General features: G+C 40.6%; 1 protein-coding gene across 16 annotated transcripts in view; it reads right to left on the reverse strand.

The window, feature by feature from the left end:
* sgip1a (SH3GL interacting endocytic adaptor 1a) overlaps window positions 1-17,511 on the reverse strand; it is a 66,378-nt gene that overhangs the window by 5,824 nt on the left and 43,043 nt on the right. For 6 of the 16 annotated variants that reach the window (XR_004657853.1, XM_034881097.1, XM_034881100.1 and 3 more), the window contains 15 exons: window positions 16,670-16,681; window positions 14,895-14,916; window positions 14,696-14,780; window positions 13,130-13,215; window positions 12,064-12,144; window positions 11,341-11,415; window positions 10,395-11,156; window positions 8,614-8,735; window positions 8,054-8,207; window positions 7,148-7,207; window positions 3,598-3,657; window positions 2,532-2,643; window positions 1,874-2,029; window positions 597-732; window positions 144-346 (listed from right to left, as the gene is read on the reverse strand). Coding sequence is in view for 15 of the 16 variants with exons in the window: in XM_034881097.1 (XP_034736988.1) it covers window positions 144-346; window positions 597-732; window positions 1,874-2,029; window positions 2,532-2,643; window positions 3,598-3,657; window positions 7,148-7,207; window positions 8,054-8,207; window positions 8,614-8,735; window positions 10,395-11,156; window positions 11,341-11,415; window positions 12,064-12,144; window positions 13,130-13,215; window positions 14,696-14,780; window positions 14,895-14,916; window positions 16,670-16,681 (2,126 nt within the window). In the remaining variant the exon portion in view is untranslated. The remainder of the gene's footprint in view (window positions 1-143; window positions 347-596; window positions 733-1,873; window positions 2,030-2,531; window positions 2,644-3,597; window positions 3,658-7,147; window positions 7,208-8,053; window positions 8,208-8,613; window positions 8,736-10,394; window positions 11,157-11,340; window positions 11,416-12,063; window positions 12,145-13,129; window positions 13,216-14,695; window positions 14,781-14,894; window positions 14,917-16,669; window positions 16,682-17,511) is intronic. The other 10 variants (XM_034881105.1, XM_034881111.1, XM_034881102.1 and 7 more) reach the window with 7 other exon arrangements.

Raw genomic sequence — 17,511 nt, forward strand, 5'->3', positions numbered from 1 at the left:
TTTTGGAAAATGGCTGCAATGAAACAAAGAGTGAAAAATTTAAAGGGGTCTGAATACTTTCCGTACCCACTGTAGATGAAACTTCTGAAGACCAAATGGCCAACTAAAGGTCAAAGTCAAACGTATAAAGGTTTTGACCATACCAAGCTGCAGGAGGTAAGACAGCCTGCAATTTTGAAACCCCTCCATCGACAGGGACGAGGAACTGCACGTTGTTGAGGGCCATCGGCGTCTTTATGGCCTCCCCGTTATATTTGTAGTCTATTCTCAGGTCAGTGCTGGTGGACTCACATCTCCAGCTCACGGCTAAATTTAGAGGAATCGACTGGAGCCCTTCCGTCGATACCTGCACACCAATAGAGAATATGCGGACACTACTTATGATAATCGAAGTGCCAAAGCATTTTGTCTTACGTTTAGGGATTCCAACATATTGTCATGTTGTCCCTACAGTTCATACAAGCACCCCAAAATGTTCAGTGGGTAATAGTTGATAGGAGGTTGGTATAACTTCAGTGGCTTATTTGACCATACATCTTGTCAAAGCTGTGTACAGTATCTCGTACCTTAGTGACTTCCCAGGCGTGCAAGCTCACCTGATACTTGAGCATGTCCACATTGTAGTATGTTGCCTGTGGCTTCTGCTCTGCCACCTTCTTTAAATGGGATATCAGGTTTGGCATGTTTACCCAGAAGTCCTTGGCATCAGCCTTGGCTTGTGTGGTGGTGTCGCTTGTGGGTAAGAACGTAGAAAAGCATGATCAAAATACATTTCATCCTGGTGGTGATTTGTCTAACATCTCAGCATTGCAAATTTAAAAGACATTTTTGACCAGACAAATAAACCTATTGTGGCAATAATGACTTTGGAAATTTGAGTCCACAGGCTGACTTTGACAGGCATTGGTTAGCCCATTAATTCTTACAAAGAGCCACAAGAGGTCGTGCTTCAGTCTCATTTTGCAGAATTTTAGGAAAACATTAAAATATCATCAAAGAACATCACAGACATATTGCAAAAATGAGCCTGAATTTCTTTTAAACAAAGATTTATTCTATCAATTCAATTTTGTAATAACTAATTTTTAATTATTGCGCTGTAAGGCAAAACTATTTTAGGTTAGCTAATTAACATTTGAATCCCAGGTAGTTTTCAAACCTGAAAAAAAAAAAAAATCAAAGACAATAAACAGAAACAAAACAAAAAAAGCCAACCTCTGTTCAGAGTTGTTGATGATGACCTCATGATGACTCAATATGCAGTCAGCTGCCTTAGTGTCTGAGACGATCTAAGTTTACTCCTCCTCACTAACAACCAAACTCTTCCATATGGGACCATGAATGTTTTAAGCCATTTCTCAGATCATTTTACTAGTTTAAGTCCTTATTTCAATCACAAAAATATGTGCATAATCCCATTTTAGTTCAAACACACTGTATACGTTTAAAGTTTCACTTAGTTTTTATGGCACTTCATGACCCTCTCTTTTAAAAGTGTTTGTTTACTTCATGGTGTTGTATATTTTAGACAATTTCTTTACAAAACACATGGCATGAAATGTGCTGTATAAATCAATGATTATTATAAAAATCCATCATCAACTGGAAACAAACAGTTGTTCAAAGAGTTTGCATTTACTATATTTATTTAATATATAAATACACAAAGTGATTGATTTGATTACATGATACAACATGCACGTTAAGCTTTTATCTCACATGCTCTTTGAGTGAAATTAATATTAATACATATTAAAATGCACAGTGAGTATTTGATTTGGTTTTAATGAAGTTAAGTTAAATTATGGTGAAAAACTGTGTATTTGTTATTTGTTTCTCTGAGAGAGGTGATGCGTAACAGCCGTGTCATTACCAGCAGAGGAGCTGGGGGTTAGGCAGCACATGCTCCAGACGGCTGTAGTTGGTTATGCTGAAGGTTAGCACGGCGGGGGACGAGTTATTGGCAAAGTGCCGCGTGATTCCCGCCGGAAACGACAAAACCATCTCACCTATGATCTTCACAACACACCTGAGAGGAAGAGGAAGACAAGATAGATAAAAGACAAGACAAGGAGTGCGTTAGAGAGAGTGACTGACACACACAGAGTTTTTCTTCTTTGTGTTTTGTCTTTGAACCCCAATTAGTTTTACATACCATGATTTCTCAAAACTTTGTGCTTATGAGCCCGCATCACAGCGTTTATGTATTTAACACTTTGTAGAGCAGGATTCACACATCTTGCTAATATTAAAAAAGCCTTAATCAATCATTTGAACTGATTAGTTTATTCCTCTCAGCTCCTAAACCTGCCCCAAAGCAGTGTAGCCACAAAACATTAGCATGCTCAGGGAGTTCGAGCTTACATGAAACTACGATGCAGGGATGGAAAATGCAGTTACTAATTTTACAGGCCATATTCATTATATAATAAAGGAATATGTCACTTTTTCTAATCCGGGTTGGGGAATCCTACTGTCATATGTATTTCAGGATATGTTGTGTGAACGTGTAAAGCGTTTTGTTGACCTACTTGCTTGGGTCAGCTCCTTTAAAGAAGGCGTTGACTGTCTCTGTAAATGCAGCAGCCACTGGAAGAGTGTCCTGGGCCCCCATGGTGAGAGGACTGGGCCCTCTGGAGCAGCCTGGAGGCAACACACACAAAGACACAGACACAGACACACACACACACACACACATCTATATATTTGGCATAGCAAAAGTCAGGGCTAGTAACTTCAACCATTTATAAAAATACATTTACAACAGATTAATAGATACATGGCCCAATGGTAAAACAGGACTCTGCACTCTCCCTAACCAAGTGTGTGAATGAAATGAGGAACAACACACATGTGCAAACTACTGTGATGAAATAAACTATTTGAAATGAGAACAAATATTAGTGTAAGTAAGGTGGCATAAAAAACAGCAGGTTATGTGTGAAGAGGAGAGCCATTTATCTTTTCTATTCGACTGTGACATTATAGAATAAAAACACAATTACTTCATAAATCTCCCTCAAATTTTTGTATTTTTTATACAGTATGTTACACATTTGCTTTTTTTTGAATAAGCACAGGTAGATAAGAAAAGAAAGACAGAGGGACACAGAGAGAGATAGAAATAAGTTATGCATGCTTATTCCAGACATGCTGTTAAAGCTGAATTATTCTGACAAGATCAAAGGAGATCAGAGAGCCCTAAGATCAAACCAAAAACCAAACAACCAAAAGGAAAAAAGTGACGAGGAAGTGATTAGCAAAGTACACCAAGAATGATGATTCTTCAGGAAATGAAAGCCGGTTAGCGCAGACGAAATGAGACTGAACAATGTCAGGAAGAGAAGGTAGAGGAAGATAGAAAGATAGAGAAAAGACTGCATAGTTGACTGCATGTGGGGGGAAGAGGGGCACTCAGCCAGGAGTTAGCATGGCGTGGGTTAGGTCAATGGAGGGATTGCAAAAGAAGGAAGAGGAAGGTGAGGGGAGGAAGGAAGGAAGGAAGGAAAGAAAGGGCAGGGCAGGGGGCGAAGCTTGCACAAATTAATCTCAGAAGAGTGTGTGTGCACACACTAGCCTGATGTAGAGAAAACTTACCTTCAAAGGTTAAATAAAACTTCCCTCTGTCAAACCACACAAGGGATGGCTGGTCATTCTCTGTGTGGGGTTGAGGGGTGGGGTTAGGAGAAAGGGACGAGGAGGTGGGAGGAGGGATGAAGAGGAGGGAAGTGGTTGAGTAGGGATGGGGGGGGGAGAAAAGGACAGTAGCGTGAGTCTCACATGGCAGGTCTATCAAACGTCACAGTGGGGTGAAACATGGAGGTGGAGTCCGAAGGGACGAAGACGCACAAGCCGAAACAGAGCTGGTGACAACATGGGTGGTGCGTTTTGGTGGGTGCTTGCGTGCGTGAGGAAAGGCAGCAGTCAGGTGAAGTGAGGGCCAGGTGTGTGCTGCTGGATGCTGGCAGTGGTACGACGCCATGTGGGATCCAGGAGAGAAAAGTTGGGGCTGCAGAATCTATAGGTGGGGGAGTGGGGGGGGGGGGGGGGGGGGGGGGGGGGGGGGGGGGGGGGGGGGGGGGGGGGGGGGGGGGGGGGGGGGGGGGGGGGGGGGGGTTTCCAGTTTCAGGGGCAGCAGCCAATGTTTGCTCTATTAGGGAACATATTACACCAGCTGATGCTCTAGTTTCTAGTTTAGGTGGCACTAAACTGGCACTACTTTCTTCATCAGTGACAGATTTTTTCATACTGCTTTATCTATTTTAGGCTTTTCTCTCAGTGTCTTACTGTGCTCACATTTTGCTCCAGGCCTCCACTTTTCAAATTATGAAACAAATGGAAGCATACTGTCATGTATAAAGACATCCTGCAGGGGGCAGGACAAAGACTAGAGAGCAGAGAGATGGAGGGACTGTGGTGCACAGGGAGAGAGATGCTGCGTCCCAATTTTAGTGGCTCCATCCTCCAAGGAACACAGCCTATGAAAGTGAAGTTTACACTAAGTCCTGGTTACCTTTAATCGCAAGTTTATCACAAAGAAATCCCCTTAAACTACAGCTACAAAGATAAAAATACTGATATATTAGGCAATATTATCTTATTTCAAATTATTAGTAACTGTGTTTCTGGTAGATACACTAAAGATATTAGTCAGGTATTCTAGAAATGGTGTCTCCATTACAAAGTTTGTCCACCGCAGTGCGGTAGCAAAATAAAAACCTTGCTCAGTTTAAAAAAAAGAAAAAGAAAATTGGTTCAAAAAGGTTTGCTATGATAGCCAGTATACCATTATCGCATTTAAACTCTCTGCAAATATAAAAAGTTTACACTATACCTCAAACAATATGCAAGTACCAGTGGTAAACTCAGAACTGTGTTTATGTGTTCCGACCATCCACAGTTGGTAACTAGCACTTCAATCTTTTGTAGACAGCTAGCAAAAAGCGTACCAAGTGGGGCATCTTGGTCGCCACGTACCATGTTAGCCAAGTGAGACAAAACTAAAAAGTTTATGCCCAATGCAAATGGCGGACAAAGCAAGCTTCTGAGTTTAGAGTACACATTGGTAACATTCACAATGATGGACAACAAGCAAAATATGTACCAGGTTATTTATAAACAAAAGATATTAATATATCTTGATGCCCATCTCAGTACAAATATCTGATAACGTGACAGGGATTTTGTATTTACTGACATTATTGAACAATGATTTGTTTTGCAGAAGATCCCCAAAAGATGTTGCAAGGTTATGTTGAGAGGTCATGAGACGATTTATGTGTTAGGTTATAACTCCTTTTATTATTATAAAAATACTGGCTAGTTTAAGCATTTGGAACATTGTAAATTTCAAAACAAAAACCTATGAGAAGGGACAATTATTGCACTTGTCACAGATGTGTTAAACCTGTGATGAGAGGTCACAAGGAGAAGAGGCCTAAATTTAAGGACACAAAAGAAAAAGGTGGATTACAGGATATTGTAGGCTGCAAAAAATACAATGGTTCTGTCATCACACTAAATAAGGCCTCGTTTCACAACTGCATTTGGGGGAGCTCCCTTTCAAAAGAGTCAAGTTTGTGCAAATGTGATGTGTTTGGCCCATGAACTCAGACTTTGGACTTTCCAGCCCTTGAACTGGGATTTAGCTCCAGTTTGACTACAACATTACAAGGGATTGTGTTTACATATTGAAGTTTTTCCCAAATAACAATATATGCAGCTAAAAGTCCTTCCACATCAAATGTGTGCATTGAACTTGTGTCAGTGTTTCAGTTTAACACAGAGCAGAGTAGGCTTGTTCTAGTACATACTACATTTTTGATGTAGGGTCCCAGCAGTGAAGGTGTCTTATTAAGTGAATGAATTAACAGAGCTGTTGGGTGATGGAACGATGAGAGCAGAGCAGTGCCTCATGAAGAAAACAAAAGGGCAGGTGTTCAGATGGAGGGGGGTGGTGTTTTGGGCTTGTATTCTCCTATGGCTTTAAAGTGCATGAGTGACAGGTGTGACAGGTGGGTGTCAGGGGTCGAGTGTGGGAGTCAACTGAGGCTTAGGGCCGTTGGATATTGGTTGATCTTATGGCTGTTTGATGCTACTCCAGTGGTAGAGTGAGAGTAGCATGAATACCAACAGCTGTTGCCTGTTTAATTCAGCCTAATTCTAATGCTAAACTTCAAAAAACTTGGTGAGCAGCAGCTCTGATCTGACAGTATGTGTGAGAGTGTGTGTTTGAGTGTGTGTGTGTGCGTGCGTGAGAGAGAGAAAAACAGACAATATGGATCTCAAGGGTCCACAGATAAGGAGCTCTTCCGACTTGGGCTCAACACTCAAACACACTCTTGTGATGTAGACTGGGTACAAAGGTATTTGTGAGGGTTTGCGCGCAAGCGCACACACTAAAATGTGTCGCCAAGAGATGAGCCACAAGGTTTCCATGGTGACATGGCGTGATAGCCACTGGCGCACAGTCATGAAATAAAGAGAAAAGTCTAACAAGCACGCAGATGGGCATAAGGGAAGACACTCAAACATTTTTGTTAAACAAAAAACGCTATTCATGTGCTTTTTGTGTCACCATATTTTTCTTTTTCGTCTGGCAGATTTAACAAGAGAGATACAAGAGAGGGAGTAAAAGTGAAAGTCAGATATGCAGAGAGAGAGAGAGAGAGAGAGAGGCTATCATAATTATTAAAATCTGGGCAAATGCGTGGAAAGGTTTGCTTCAGCAAAAGCAAAACAATGAAGACAAGTTTTAATTTGCCATGTTTGAAAAAGACCAAAAAATGAATGTGTGGTATGTCCCTAAATCTGTTAGCAAAACGTAAAGCAGATAGTTCAAATAAGTAGGCATTAGGATAATGACAAATGGATGATCTTTTTAAATAATTTGATACAATAATGTGAAAATATTGACGGAAGCTCAATCACAGGCATTCTGAAACTGTGCCATAATGTGAGAAAAAAGACCCCAAAAAGCACGTCACTGTCCCAATACCTACACAATTTTATGAACAATAATCGAGAAAGCACAAAACACTCAGTGATGAACCTTCACCCATCTATGCCAAGTGCACTCTGGGTAAAGACCATCAAAGTGATTGAAAACTGACACAGGAACACAGCCCCAACCCTCTCTCTACTATACCTGCAAACGAATCAAAGTGTCTCTCAAAGGTGGGCAGCTTGTCTACATAAGCATCATCCTCTGACATGCCAAAGAACAAATAAAGAGAAATGGCAAAACAAAAAAGCAGATTGCAAATCAAATCAAGGAAAAAAGTATTGAAAATTAAAATCAGAATAGGTATTGTCAAGCACAAAAACACAAACAAGATGAAAATGTCAAAATTAAAAAGCACTGAAACTGCTTTTTGGTCTACCAACAAAACCAGGATAAAAAAAAATTACGTTTACATTTAGAACTATAATAGAGACATCAGTGAAATCTCCAAACAGAATCCATATCACAGTCTCAATCTAGTAAAACTGGTCACTAATTTGTTAGTTTGTCCCTGCAATCCATTTAAAAAAAAAAAAAAAAAAAAAAAAAAAAGACAGTGACTATATCCTGTTTTTATGGTATATTTATGTACCAGCTGCTGACTCCAGAGTGAGTATTTCTTAAATCTATTAGGACTTAGCCATTTTACGGTTTATTGAGATTTGCTATTATCCACTAACAATCGTACAACACTGACGGTAAAGTTAGATCAAGGAGTATAAACTGTTGCTGTGCCATTAATTCATTAAAAGGCAGGTTTGTCATCAATTTGTCTTCAAGCTAAACCACAATATTTACAATATTTATGTGAAGTTTAATAATTCATTGTATTAACACTTTTTTATGAGTAATAATTTAAAAAAAACTCCAGGACTCATTTCACACAAACTCTGAGTACAAGGAAGGACAGGGAGAGTGCATAAAATCAATAAGGAACTTTTAATATATTAGACATGAAAAAGTTAAATTCAGCCATCACGGCGAGCCTCTGTGAGCACTGCCTTCAGGAGACAGGCTGCACAGCTCAGTGACGGTTGAGGGATCACACACCTGACACAGACACGGAGAGCTCTTTATTGACCGTGGGCGTGGTGGCGGCACTCATGGAGTTGGTGGAGGAGATGGAGGAGGTGCTCTCGGCCCGCGCCAACGGGGCGATGGGAGGGGGGCTGGCTGAGTGGATCGGTGGGCTGAATGGACGATTCTGAACAGATTAAATTAAAAAATTAAAAAAGTAGGACAAAGAATGAATACAATAAAAAAAAATTTAAAATTCAAAAACATTTTTGCAGGGTTTTTGCATCTCTTTCTTTGGTATACCTGGTAAACATTTGTTAAAGTTAATTTTACCATAAGCAAGTTGTGCGGATGTGATTGGCTTTTAGCGCCTCTATTATGGATGTTTTCTGCTACTCCATGCAAGGATGCAGTTGGGCCAAATATCAGGAGAACAGTGACTGAACTCTTCCAGATATTAACTCACCACAACTTGTTGCAACAGTGAAACCGCTTGACATTGTTAAGTGGGATAACCCTAACCCCAACCTTTAAACATACCAAAACACAACCATCTCTATATAAAGTGACAATATGAGGACTGCAACACTTACTGCATCTCCTACAGTGGGTTTCCCTGGTGGAAGTTTGGGTCTTGACGGGGGGCGAGGTGGAGGTGGTGGGGGGTTGGGGTTGACTGACGAAGGAGTGGCAGGTCGCACCGGAGAGGAGGAACCTGCAGAACAGAGCAGAAACATTTAGAGATTAATTTATAACACTCTACTTTTCTTTTCAGACGCGTAATGGTGTGGAAACAGGTGCAGCAGAAATGCAAAATTGGTGCAGGATGGACAGAATCCTCTTTAGACGAAAGCATGTCAAGCATAATTCCTATTTTTGTATGTTTTGGGAATATATTTTCATAAAGAGAATGTAACGGAAAAGCATATTATTTTACTATAAACAAGGCATGTGAATACCTAAGTATAATTGTTTTCCTGTTTATAAAAACCAACTAAGTTACATATTATTGTTTCACTTCAGTCCTTGAAATTGGGTTTTTACTTCTATACAGTATTAAGAACAGACAACCTCCTATTTTAGCTGCCTTGGGGATCTCTTACCACTGACAATCAGGACTTTCCTAAAGCTGCAACCAGACAGAATTCATTCTTACAACATTGAATGGTTACAGTCAGTGCACAGCTGTTTGTCACGCACTTTCTTTTGTGAACCATTGACCAAAGAATGATCAATATTCTTCCTTGCATTATGCCTTTTTCTTCACATAGTTATGCATTCTGTGTTTGGCTCTCTAGCTCATTCAAATTTACCAGAAAAAAATGTTTGTCTACAGCATAATGGACAGTTAAAATTGCTCATTCTTTTAAAAAGGTAGAAGTTTGAAAGAACTGGTTTACAACTCCTACAGAAGACACTGTGCGATGAGCACTAAAAATGAAAATGTTCCAACTGACCTTTAAATAAGAGTTAGTCAGAACAACAACCTCTGGTAACATAACACAAACCTGCAGCAGAACGGTGGGGTACATCAAACAAGGCAAAAACATGACCTCTTTTCGAGGGATAAAACACGCATTCACGGTAGGCCTGTACGATTAATCAATATAAAATCGCGATCTCGATTCACCCTGCTCAAAATTAAATTTTTAAATAACTTCGATAAAAAAAATAAAAAAAATAGACTGGTGATTCTCCTTACATTTTTACAAGCCAACTGCATCACAAACACTACTACTTTCTTCTGTGAGTTTTAAAAATAGACTGTATAAACTAAGTTTTAAAGCGCTCCCGAGCGCTGCACTGCTCTCCCTTCTCTTTATTGAAGCCTCTATGTTTACAGGCTTGTGGTGATGCGCAATGTGCTGTACATGTAAAAAGAAAATGTACGTTTGGTACTCCCAATTTGTTTTGTTTTGTCTTGGTCGAAAAAAATCTTAGCAGAGAATAAAGATAAATTCTAAGCAAATAAATCGTGATTCATATTTTTCCCCGAATCATGCAGGCTAAATTCACAGTTCACTTTGTGAACAAGTTTAACAACAAAGATGGTGCAATCAGCTGAAAGGAAATTTAAAGATGGTGCAACGTTGGTAATACAATCCCTTCTCAACTCCAACTCAAAACAATCTCTACCATACAATAGTTCTGTGGACACTGTTCATATTAGTCACTTGGCCGGTATGATGACCAGGAAATTGTCCCTGTGTTTTCATTAATTCTATTCTTGTGTGAGTGTGACAATCAATCATTGTCCTCTTATTTAGTTATTATCTAAAGATAATTCAGGCAATTGTTTCCACCATTACAAGTACAAAAAAAAAAAAAAAGTTTTCTATAGACTATATTCCAGTTAGAATCTTGGACTACTCACCGCTATTCGTGCCACCAGCTCCAGATGTGGGACCCGGTGACGACACCACTGCCCGATATGTGGGGGGAGGAGGTGGGGGAGGTGTAATCCAACTCCCCAGGATAGCATCATTGGGCGAGGTGACAGTTTCACTTCCGTCCTCTTTGGGTTGTGTGACGTCTGTGTTCTTGGACTGCTTCTCTTGAGATAGGACAAGTGGCGCTGGGACAGAGCACGTTTCAGGTCCTTCAGCAGGCAGAGCCACAGCTGGAGGGGTGCTTGCTTTGGGAGCAAGGGCTAGTGGGACGCTGGTGGGTGAGTCCAGCAGAGGCGGAGAGGAAATGGGAGGAGACGCAAGCTCCTTTGGTGGTGCAAGGGGTGGAGAGGTGGCAAGCGTGAGAGGATTTCGATCCTCAGGTGTAGGAGGACCTGAGTGGACAGTAGGTGCAGTAGTCTCCCCTAAGGAAGATGGGGGGGATGGAAGAGAGTGCACAGGTTCTTGTTTTGGGGGAGGGGATGTAGGGAGTGGTGGTGCAGGGTCTTCAGGAAGAGGTGGTGATGTAGGTAAGGGTGGAGCAGGAGATTCAGGTGGAGGCAGGGAGCCTGGAAGAGGAGGTGCTGGTTCCACTGGGAGGCGCAGCCGGTCAGGAGATTCAGCACTAAAGCACACCCAGGTCTCGCCTGTTTCCTCGCCAGCAGAGGGAGGCTGCTCTGGTCCAAAAATGTTGTCCAGGTCAGCTATTGAGGGCTTCCTGGTGGAACTGTCTGCTGCTGTTGACACTTCTAAAACAGACAACCAGAGACCAATCAAAGGCTGTGTTTGCAGAAGTGCTCAGTAACTTTACACACAGAGATAAAACGTGACAGGCCGACAGTGGAAGCTTGAACATAAAGTTGGAGATCAAATGCAATATTTTGATTCGCCCCGAGGTGAGGGTGTGATATAATAGAAGACAGAAATATTTACCAGGGTCATCTACAGAGGGCGGGCCAGTTGACACTGGAGAAATCGGGACATTCTTGGGTGGAAGAGGAGGGGGAGCTGCAATAAAATCATAAGGGCAACAATAAATAGTCCTTTAGGACAGAATACTGCCAAATCAACATAAATGATGGTTGATAAGGCAATGCTTATATCAAGTTAATTCATGTTGTTGAAGACTTTTCACGTCACTGCAATTTATGGTGGGCTGCATACAATGCTGACAAACGAGATTTTCTTGTAACAAAAGCATTACAAATTTAGATCTAATACATGTATACATACATCTGACAAAACACAATCACACAAGTTGAGGATAAGGGATCATCCCAAAAATCATTAACCATGCAGCACAGCACACATTCAGTCACCAGTATGCCAAATGCAAGGAGAAGGTAACAAGGGAGTCGGGGTTGGTGCAGTATGGTAAAAAATACTGAAATCTCCCAAAATAAACAACAAAGTACAACAGTGAATCATTAGGTTGTGAAATGGCTGATGAAATGAAACAGGTCACAGCTGGCTGAGAAAGAGAAGCAGAGTCTTATGCCACACAAGTGTTTGATCAGGTCAGTTTGCAGGTCTGTTTGTTAGTCGTTTGATGATGACGATGATGATGATGGGGGCGTAAAGAGGTGAGCTGATGGATCAGTCATTCCAGGGAGAAGAAGAAGTGTGACACAACATGCACATAGTTTTATAACTTACTTCCTGTGGGAAAGGATCTGGTCAAAGAGGATTCAGGGTCTGACAGAGGAGTCCCCCACGCATCGGACTCAGAGAAACCCACTAAGTTCAGGAGGGGACAGAACAGGCCAGGTCAGGGGTATTAGAGGCAAAACATTTAAAGGGTTTCTCATACTTTCGGGCTGTAAAAACCCATTCAGTATTGGGTTCATTCATTATGGTAGGATTTTTTGCAGAGATTTATTAGACTGCATACATTTTAGCTTCCTAAAAACCTCAAAAAAACATGCAACTTAGTTTAGAATACATAATACATAGTATCATGAATATACTGTAAATGTAGTGGACAGATTGTATTAGTTTTAGCAAGCTGTACCTAATCAAGTTAAAACTGAGTGTAAAATTAGATATACCACGATAAAAATGCGTATCAACAGTATATCGCACATTCCTCGTCATGCTTTTGTAAAGATATAACCTTAATGGGTTAGAAAGTAAAACATTAACAATTGTTACACACACAGATTTTATTCGTCTGAATGAATGTATATAGGGAATTTGTGTGAGGTTGAGGTTGGTTACGCCTGACATACCAGTTATGTAACAGCTAAGAGCTCTCCCACAGCCTGTACCACTAAATCCTACTGGATTGGCTGAGAGCGTGTGACAACAGTGTCTGCATATTAACAAGCTGCACTGTGCACATGAACGTGACCTCCACGCCAACCACATGCCAATTTCAACTTTGACCTTAGCAAAGACAGATGAAGTGAACAGTGAATCCACAACTGCAATGTGAGCCTGAGGGTAGAACAATGATGTTAGAGAAATAGGTGAGAGGGGGGAGGCGGAGGCGGAGAAGGAGAGAAAGGGTATCTGCTTTGACAGCCAAGCAGGGCTTAGCTTGCAGCCTTAAAGAGACAAAAAGTGTGTTCAGAAAGCCTTTTTCATTGGGTTGCTATCCCAGTTTGTTGCTAGATTATGTTTGTGTTGTTACCTGTTTAACAGTCACAGCAATGTACACACAGACGCGTGAGAGACAACAAGAGAGAAATTCAGACTGACAAGACACACGGAGGAGGGTTACCTTCAGTTTTAGGTTCTCCAAAGGCTGTTTCCAAAGGAGGCCCAAATAAGGCTGTGGTGTCTTCAGAGACTGGAGACTTTTGACTGCTGCAACACACAAAGGACAAGAGGAAAGAATTAGTTACAAAAGGTCATTATAGGAAACAGCTATGCTGTACACATCGTCTAAGTATAGCTTCCGTCATCTGATCATTTACAGGTAGAATACATTTGAACACATAACATATCCCACTTGGTAAGGAAATAAACAATATTTTATCCCTAGACCCAAGTAAATAAAGATCCAAAAGCCCTATCCTATTCAGACTTTATGGCTGAATAGACAAATGTCTTTTCAATCTGCTGTCGACTTAATGAATTGGATGACTGTTGAATACAACTGTATTATTGTAATTATTACTTTTCATTTGTCCGTGCTTTTTTGGCACACTATTTGCCGTTCTTTTGTTTAGATCATGTGGGGTAATTTGAACAATTTATGGATATGGTTGCTAATTTTGTGATATTGATTTGATTGTGATGAGATATTTTCTTTTTTTTACCAGCACAGTTACAACATATTCAAGCAGTGATGGCAATTTGTAGCTGTGGGGAGAGGACTATCTTCACCTGACAAGGTGCATCTGTACCATGGCTAATAGTACTGGACAGACAACAAACAAAGATACATGTAGACACTAGAAACCAGCATACAACCAAACCACAAAAACATGAGGAAAAACTATAAATACAACTATAAACCATCAACAAAAGCATTCATACTAGAAGAACCTGTGTTCATGTTCCCACAGCACACAACGCATCATAGTGTTGTTGAGTAGCTAAACACAGTGACAGCTCTGCAGATTCATTGAAGCCTCAAGTGGCCCTCCAGCAAAATAAAAAACAATTCTGTCACTAAGTTGTTATGTTTTAGTAGAATGACAAAAGTTGTGGGAAAACTAAACAAAATCTTGTTGTTTTTATCATCCATTATGTTAGAAGCACAACTTATCTCATAGCCTTTGGTTACATTAAGAGTATTGCGCAAAGAATTTCCATGATATTAGTTATACTGATATTTTTTATTGTTGTTAAACTTTTCAGCTAATACTAAAGTAACTCCACATCCCAGTTAGATACCCTGCTCAATTGAATAAAAACCAGACAGCAGCAGCATATGCAGAGGGTTTCAGTGACACAAAAAAAGAGGTGACACTGGATGTTGCTGACATCCGAGTAAATATGTAAAAATCCCCAATGCCATCACCTACATTAGCTTACAATACATTTTACCGCATGTGCCAAAATAATGCAGTATGCAGTCTCTACTGCATTGCTTTACAACACAAAGGTTTATCTTTTAATGGTACAAAGCAGTAAAAGGGAGCCAGTGTCTCAGCCCAAATAAAACCAGTGAAAATTGCTTTTTAGTAATGCAAAAAGAGTAAAAACACAGATACATAGCCCAATGCCATGGGACAGGCAAAGAGATCAGCAGTGACACATACAGTATGATACACATAGCAGCACCATCACATTACGTGGCAGTATCTTGTCTCCCCTCAGTGAACAGAGAAGTACATACCTGGGGGGTTGCGGTGCCGGGGCTGGTGTGGGGGCCACAGTGGGTAAAGTAGGGACGACACGTCTCGGTCTGGCAATCTCCTCACCTGGAAGCAAAATTACATCTGTTTAGCACATTTGAGTCTTTTTAATCAAATTCTCTGTAATTCATCAGCATTACAAGTGAACCTGGCCTAAGCTGCATCAAGACTGATACTCACTGGATGGGTTCCGTTTCAAACCCTGTAACATACAAAAATGAAAGTAAATGTAAAAATCCAAACATAAAACTGCAAAAAGACACTAACAAGTACAACATTGCCTTTATTCAAATAACATTTATCTATAATGCTACCAACAATCGGCACCCTACATAGACCCATCTATGTGGAACAGCTGCAAATATAGTAAATACATGTGTGGCAATCCTCAAAAAATAAATCATACTTTTCTTTTTATATAAAATCTGTGTGGTTTAAACAGAACAATGATGCATGCTGTACAGCAGTGAAGGTCAGAGGTCAACTTAATCTGATGAGACCTGCGGAACTACCTGACCAGTTCCAAATTCCCCAAGAGTAACCATCACTAACACACAAACACTGTACAGTACAGACAAGTTTGTACTACAGGATGAAAAAATGCCTCTATTACACAGAATTGACAATCAGAGGAAATGAGGGGGGAGAGAGGGAGAGAGAGAGAGAGAGAGAGTAAAAGGTCACACAGGCGGGACAGAAACTAAGGACAAGGCAACCCACGGTCAGCGCCCCAACCCGTGGTCCATTACTAATTTTTTGTTTATTAAGCATTTTTTGGGGGGCGTTTTTTGCCTTTATTTTTTTTTTAACGGCTTAAGACAAGAAGAGGAGAGAGAGGGAAAACGACATGCGCCGATGAGTCGAGGAGTAAACTTCTTTATATGGTTGTGCACTCTGCCAGATGAGCTACACAGGCGCCCTACATTTCTTATTTCTATTTCAGCACTATAAAAAGTATTTCTTGTGTATTTACCACCTACAGTACATTTTCATACTAATTGAAAATCCTAGCGGTACAACTTCAGGAGGGCTAATGCTGACCAGCATGACGGGGGTTCCTTAGATGTCACTGTAAACAACAATTCATTTGCCTTAGAAGTGACGCACTGAACACTGCTAATTCAGTGAAATATGGCACAGACAGTCCTAACAAGTCACCTCAGCAGCTGCTTTATATCAGATGGACAGCAAAAATGTCTGCCATTAGGGACAAAGTTTAAATAAAGGAGAATAAGTCACACTGATAAATACCTTCAAAGTTCAATAACAATAACATTGTTAATGTCATGTAACAGTAACTGCTGCCTGTAGTGAGCTAACTATGATGTGAGCATTGGTTTGACGTGTCAAGAGAGAAGGTTTGAGTCTGATAAAGTTTGAGTGTAAGGAAGTTAAAAGAGAAATGAGATGTTGTTGGAGAGGCATCAATCAACATAATAATATTGCCTGTCTAGCTGTCATATTAAAAAAAACTGTGTATACGAGCGTATGTAAGAATTATCCATGTGAGGGACACAAGAGGCCAAGAAAGGCAGAGGGCAGATAAGGAGAGAGGAGTGGAGAGAATGGGGTAGGGGGGAGACAAGAGCAGATGAGATGAGAAGACACAACAATGGGGATTGACTGAAAAATTACATCAAAGGGTCCAGCTGTTAAGAGTGCAAATTTTCTTCCCAGAACAGAGACCAAGCACAAAGCCATTCAAGATGAAAAACAAGCATGCTAGTGATCTTGAGAATCTAGGGGGAAAAAATGTAGTTATTTATCAGTTTAAATATTAATGTCAAAACAAATTAGCCAACGGTTTTGACCCCTCGCCTCAGCCACTGAACCCACCTACACATTTTTCGGTCTAATTTAACCCGAGTCCGAGGACAAGGTGGTGCAAAAGGGTACAAGAAGCACGTGACATTATAAGCCTGATCCCAGGGAGACAGAAAGAAAAGGACACTTACCGGGCTACGTCTCTGTGACCAGCATAAAGGAAGAGAGAAGAGACACCTGGTCAGAGAGTGACAAATCAGTAAAGCAGAAATCATATGCATGAGGAGGAGAAGAATTTTGGCCTGGTCGGTCAGATTTGGGGATCAGGATGATGACGGGTGCTTTTCATTATGCTAGCTTAAGTTTCCTCCTTTCCTCTCCTCCCTCTGAAATTGTTCCCCATTATGCCATCTTGGATCTTTTAATCCTTTAATTGCACGTTGAGGAGAAGAGGTGGCTTCTCACTTGGCAGCTTAGGCTCTCCCGTCTTTTCCTCGCATCTCTTACTTTCTCACTAAGAGTAGCTAAGATGCAAATGAGGCAAGCAAGGAGACATGTTAGCATAACGAGAAGAAAATATCCATAAAGAGGGTGTGATGTGCTGATCGGTCTTAAAATTAGTGAGACATTTCTTCTGAAGCCTTACGTGGTGGTTTCAAGATGTTTGAGCATAAATGCAAATAGGTCAATAAGCAGTGGTGGAAGAAGTAAGATCCTGTACTTAAGTAAAAGTACTAATACCAGAATATAACAATACTCTAGTAAAAGTCCTGCACTGAAAATGTTACTTATTTAAAAGTATTCAAGTAACATCCGGAAAATGTCCTCAAAGTTTATAAAGTAAAAGTACTCGATTCTGAAGAATTCTCACATTTTAGAAACGATTAAAACAGTTCTGTGTTTAATCATCTCAATCATTTTTACCAGGACATTTTAACTCTTACATTGTTGGGTAATTAGGGCCCGAGCGCCGACAGGCGGCGAAGGCCCTATTGGAACTGAAGGAATTATTATTCTTTCTTTTATCCGGCAA

Source organism: Etheostoma cragini, chromosome 9, assembly GCF_013103735.1.
Source record: "Etheostoma cragini isolate CJK2018 chromosome 9, CSU_Ecrag_1.0, whole genome shotgun sequence".
Lineage (NCBI taxonomy): Eukaryota > Metazoa > Chordata > Actinopteri > Perciformes > Percidae > Etheostoma > Etheostoma cragini.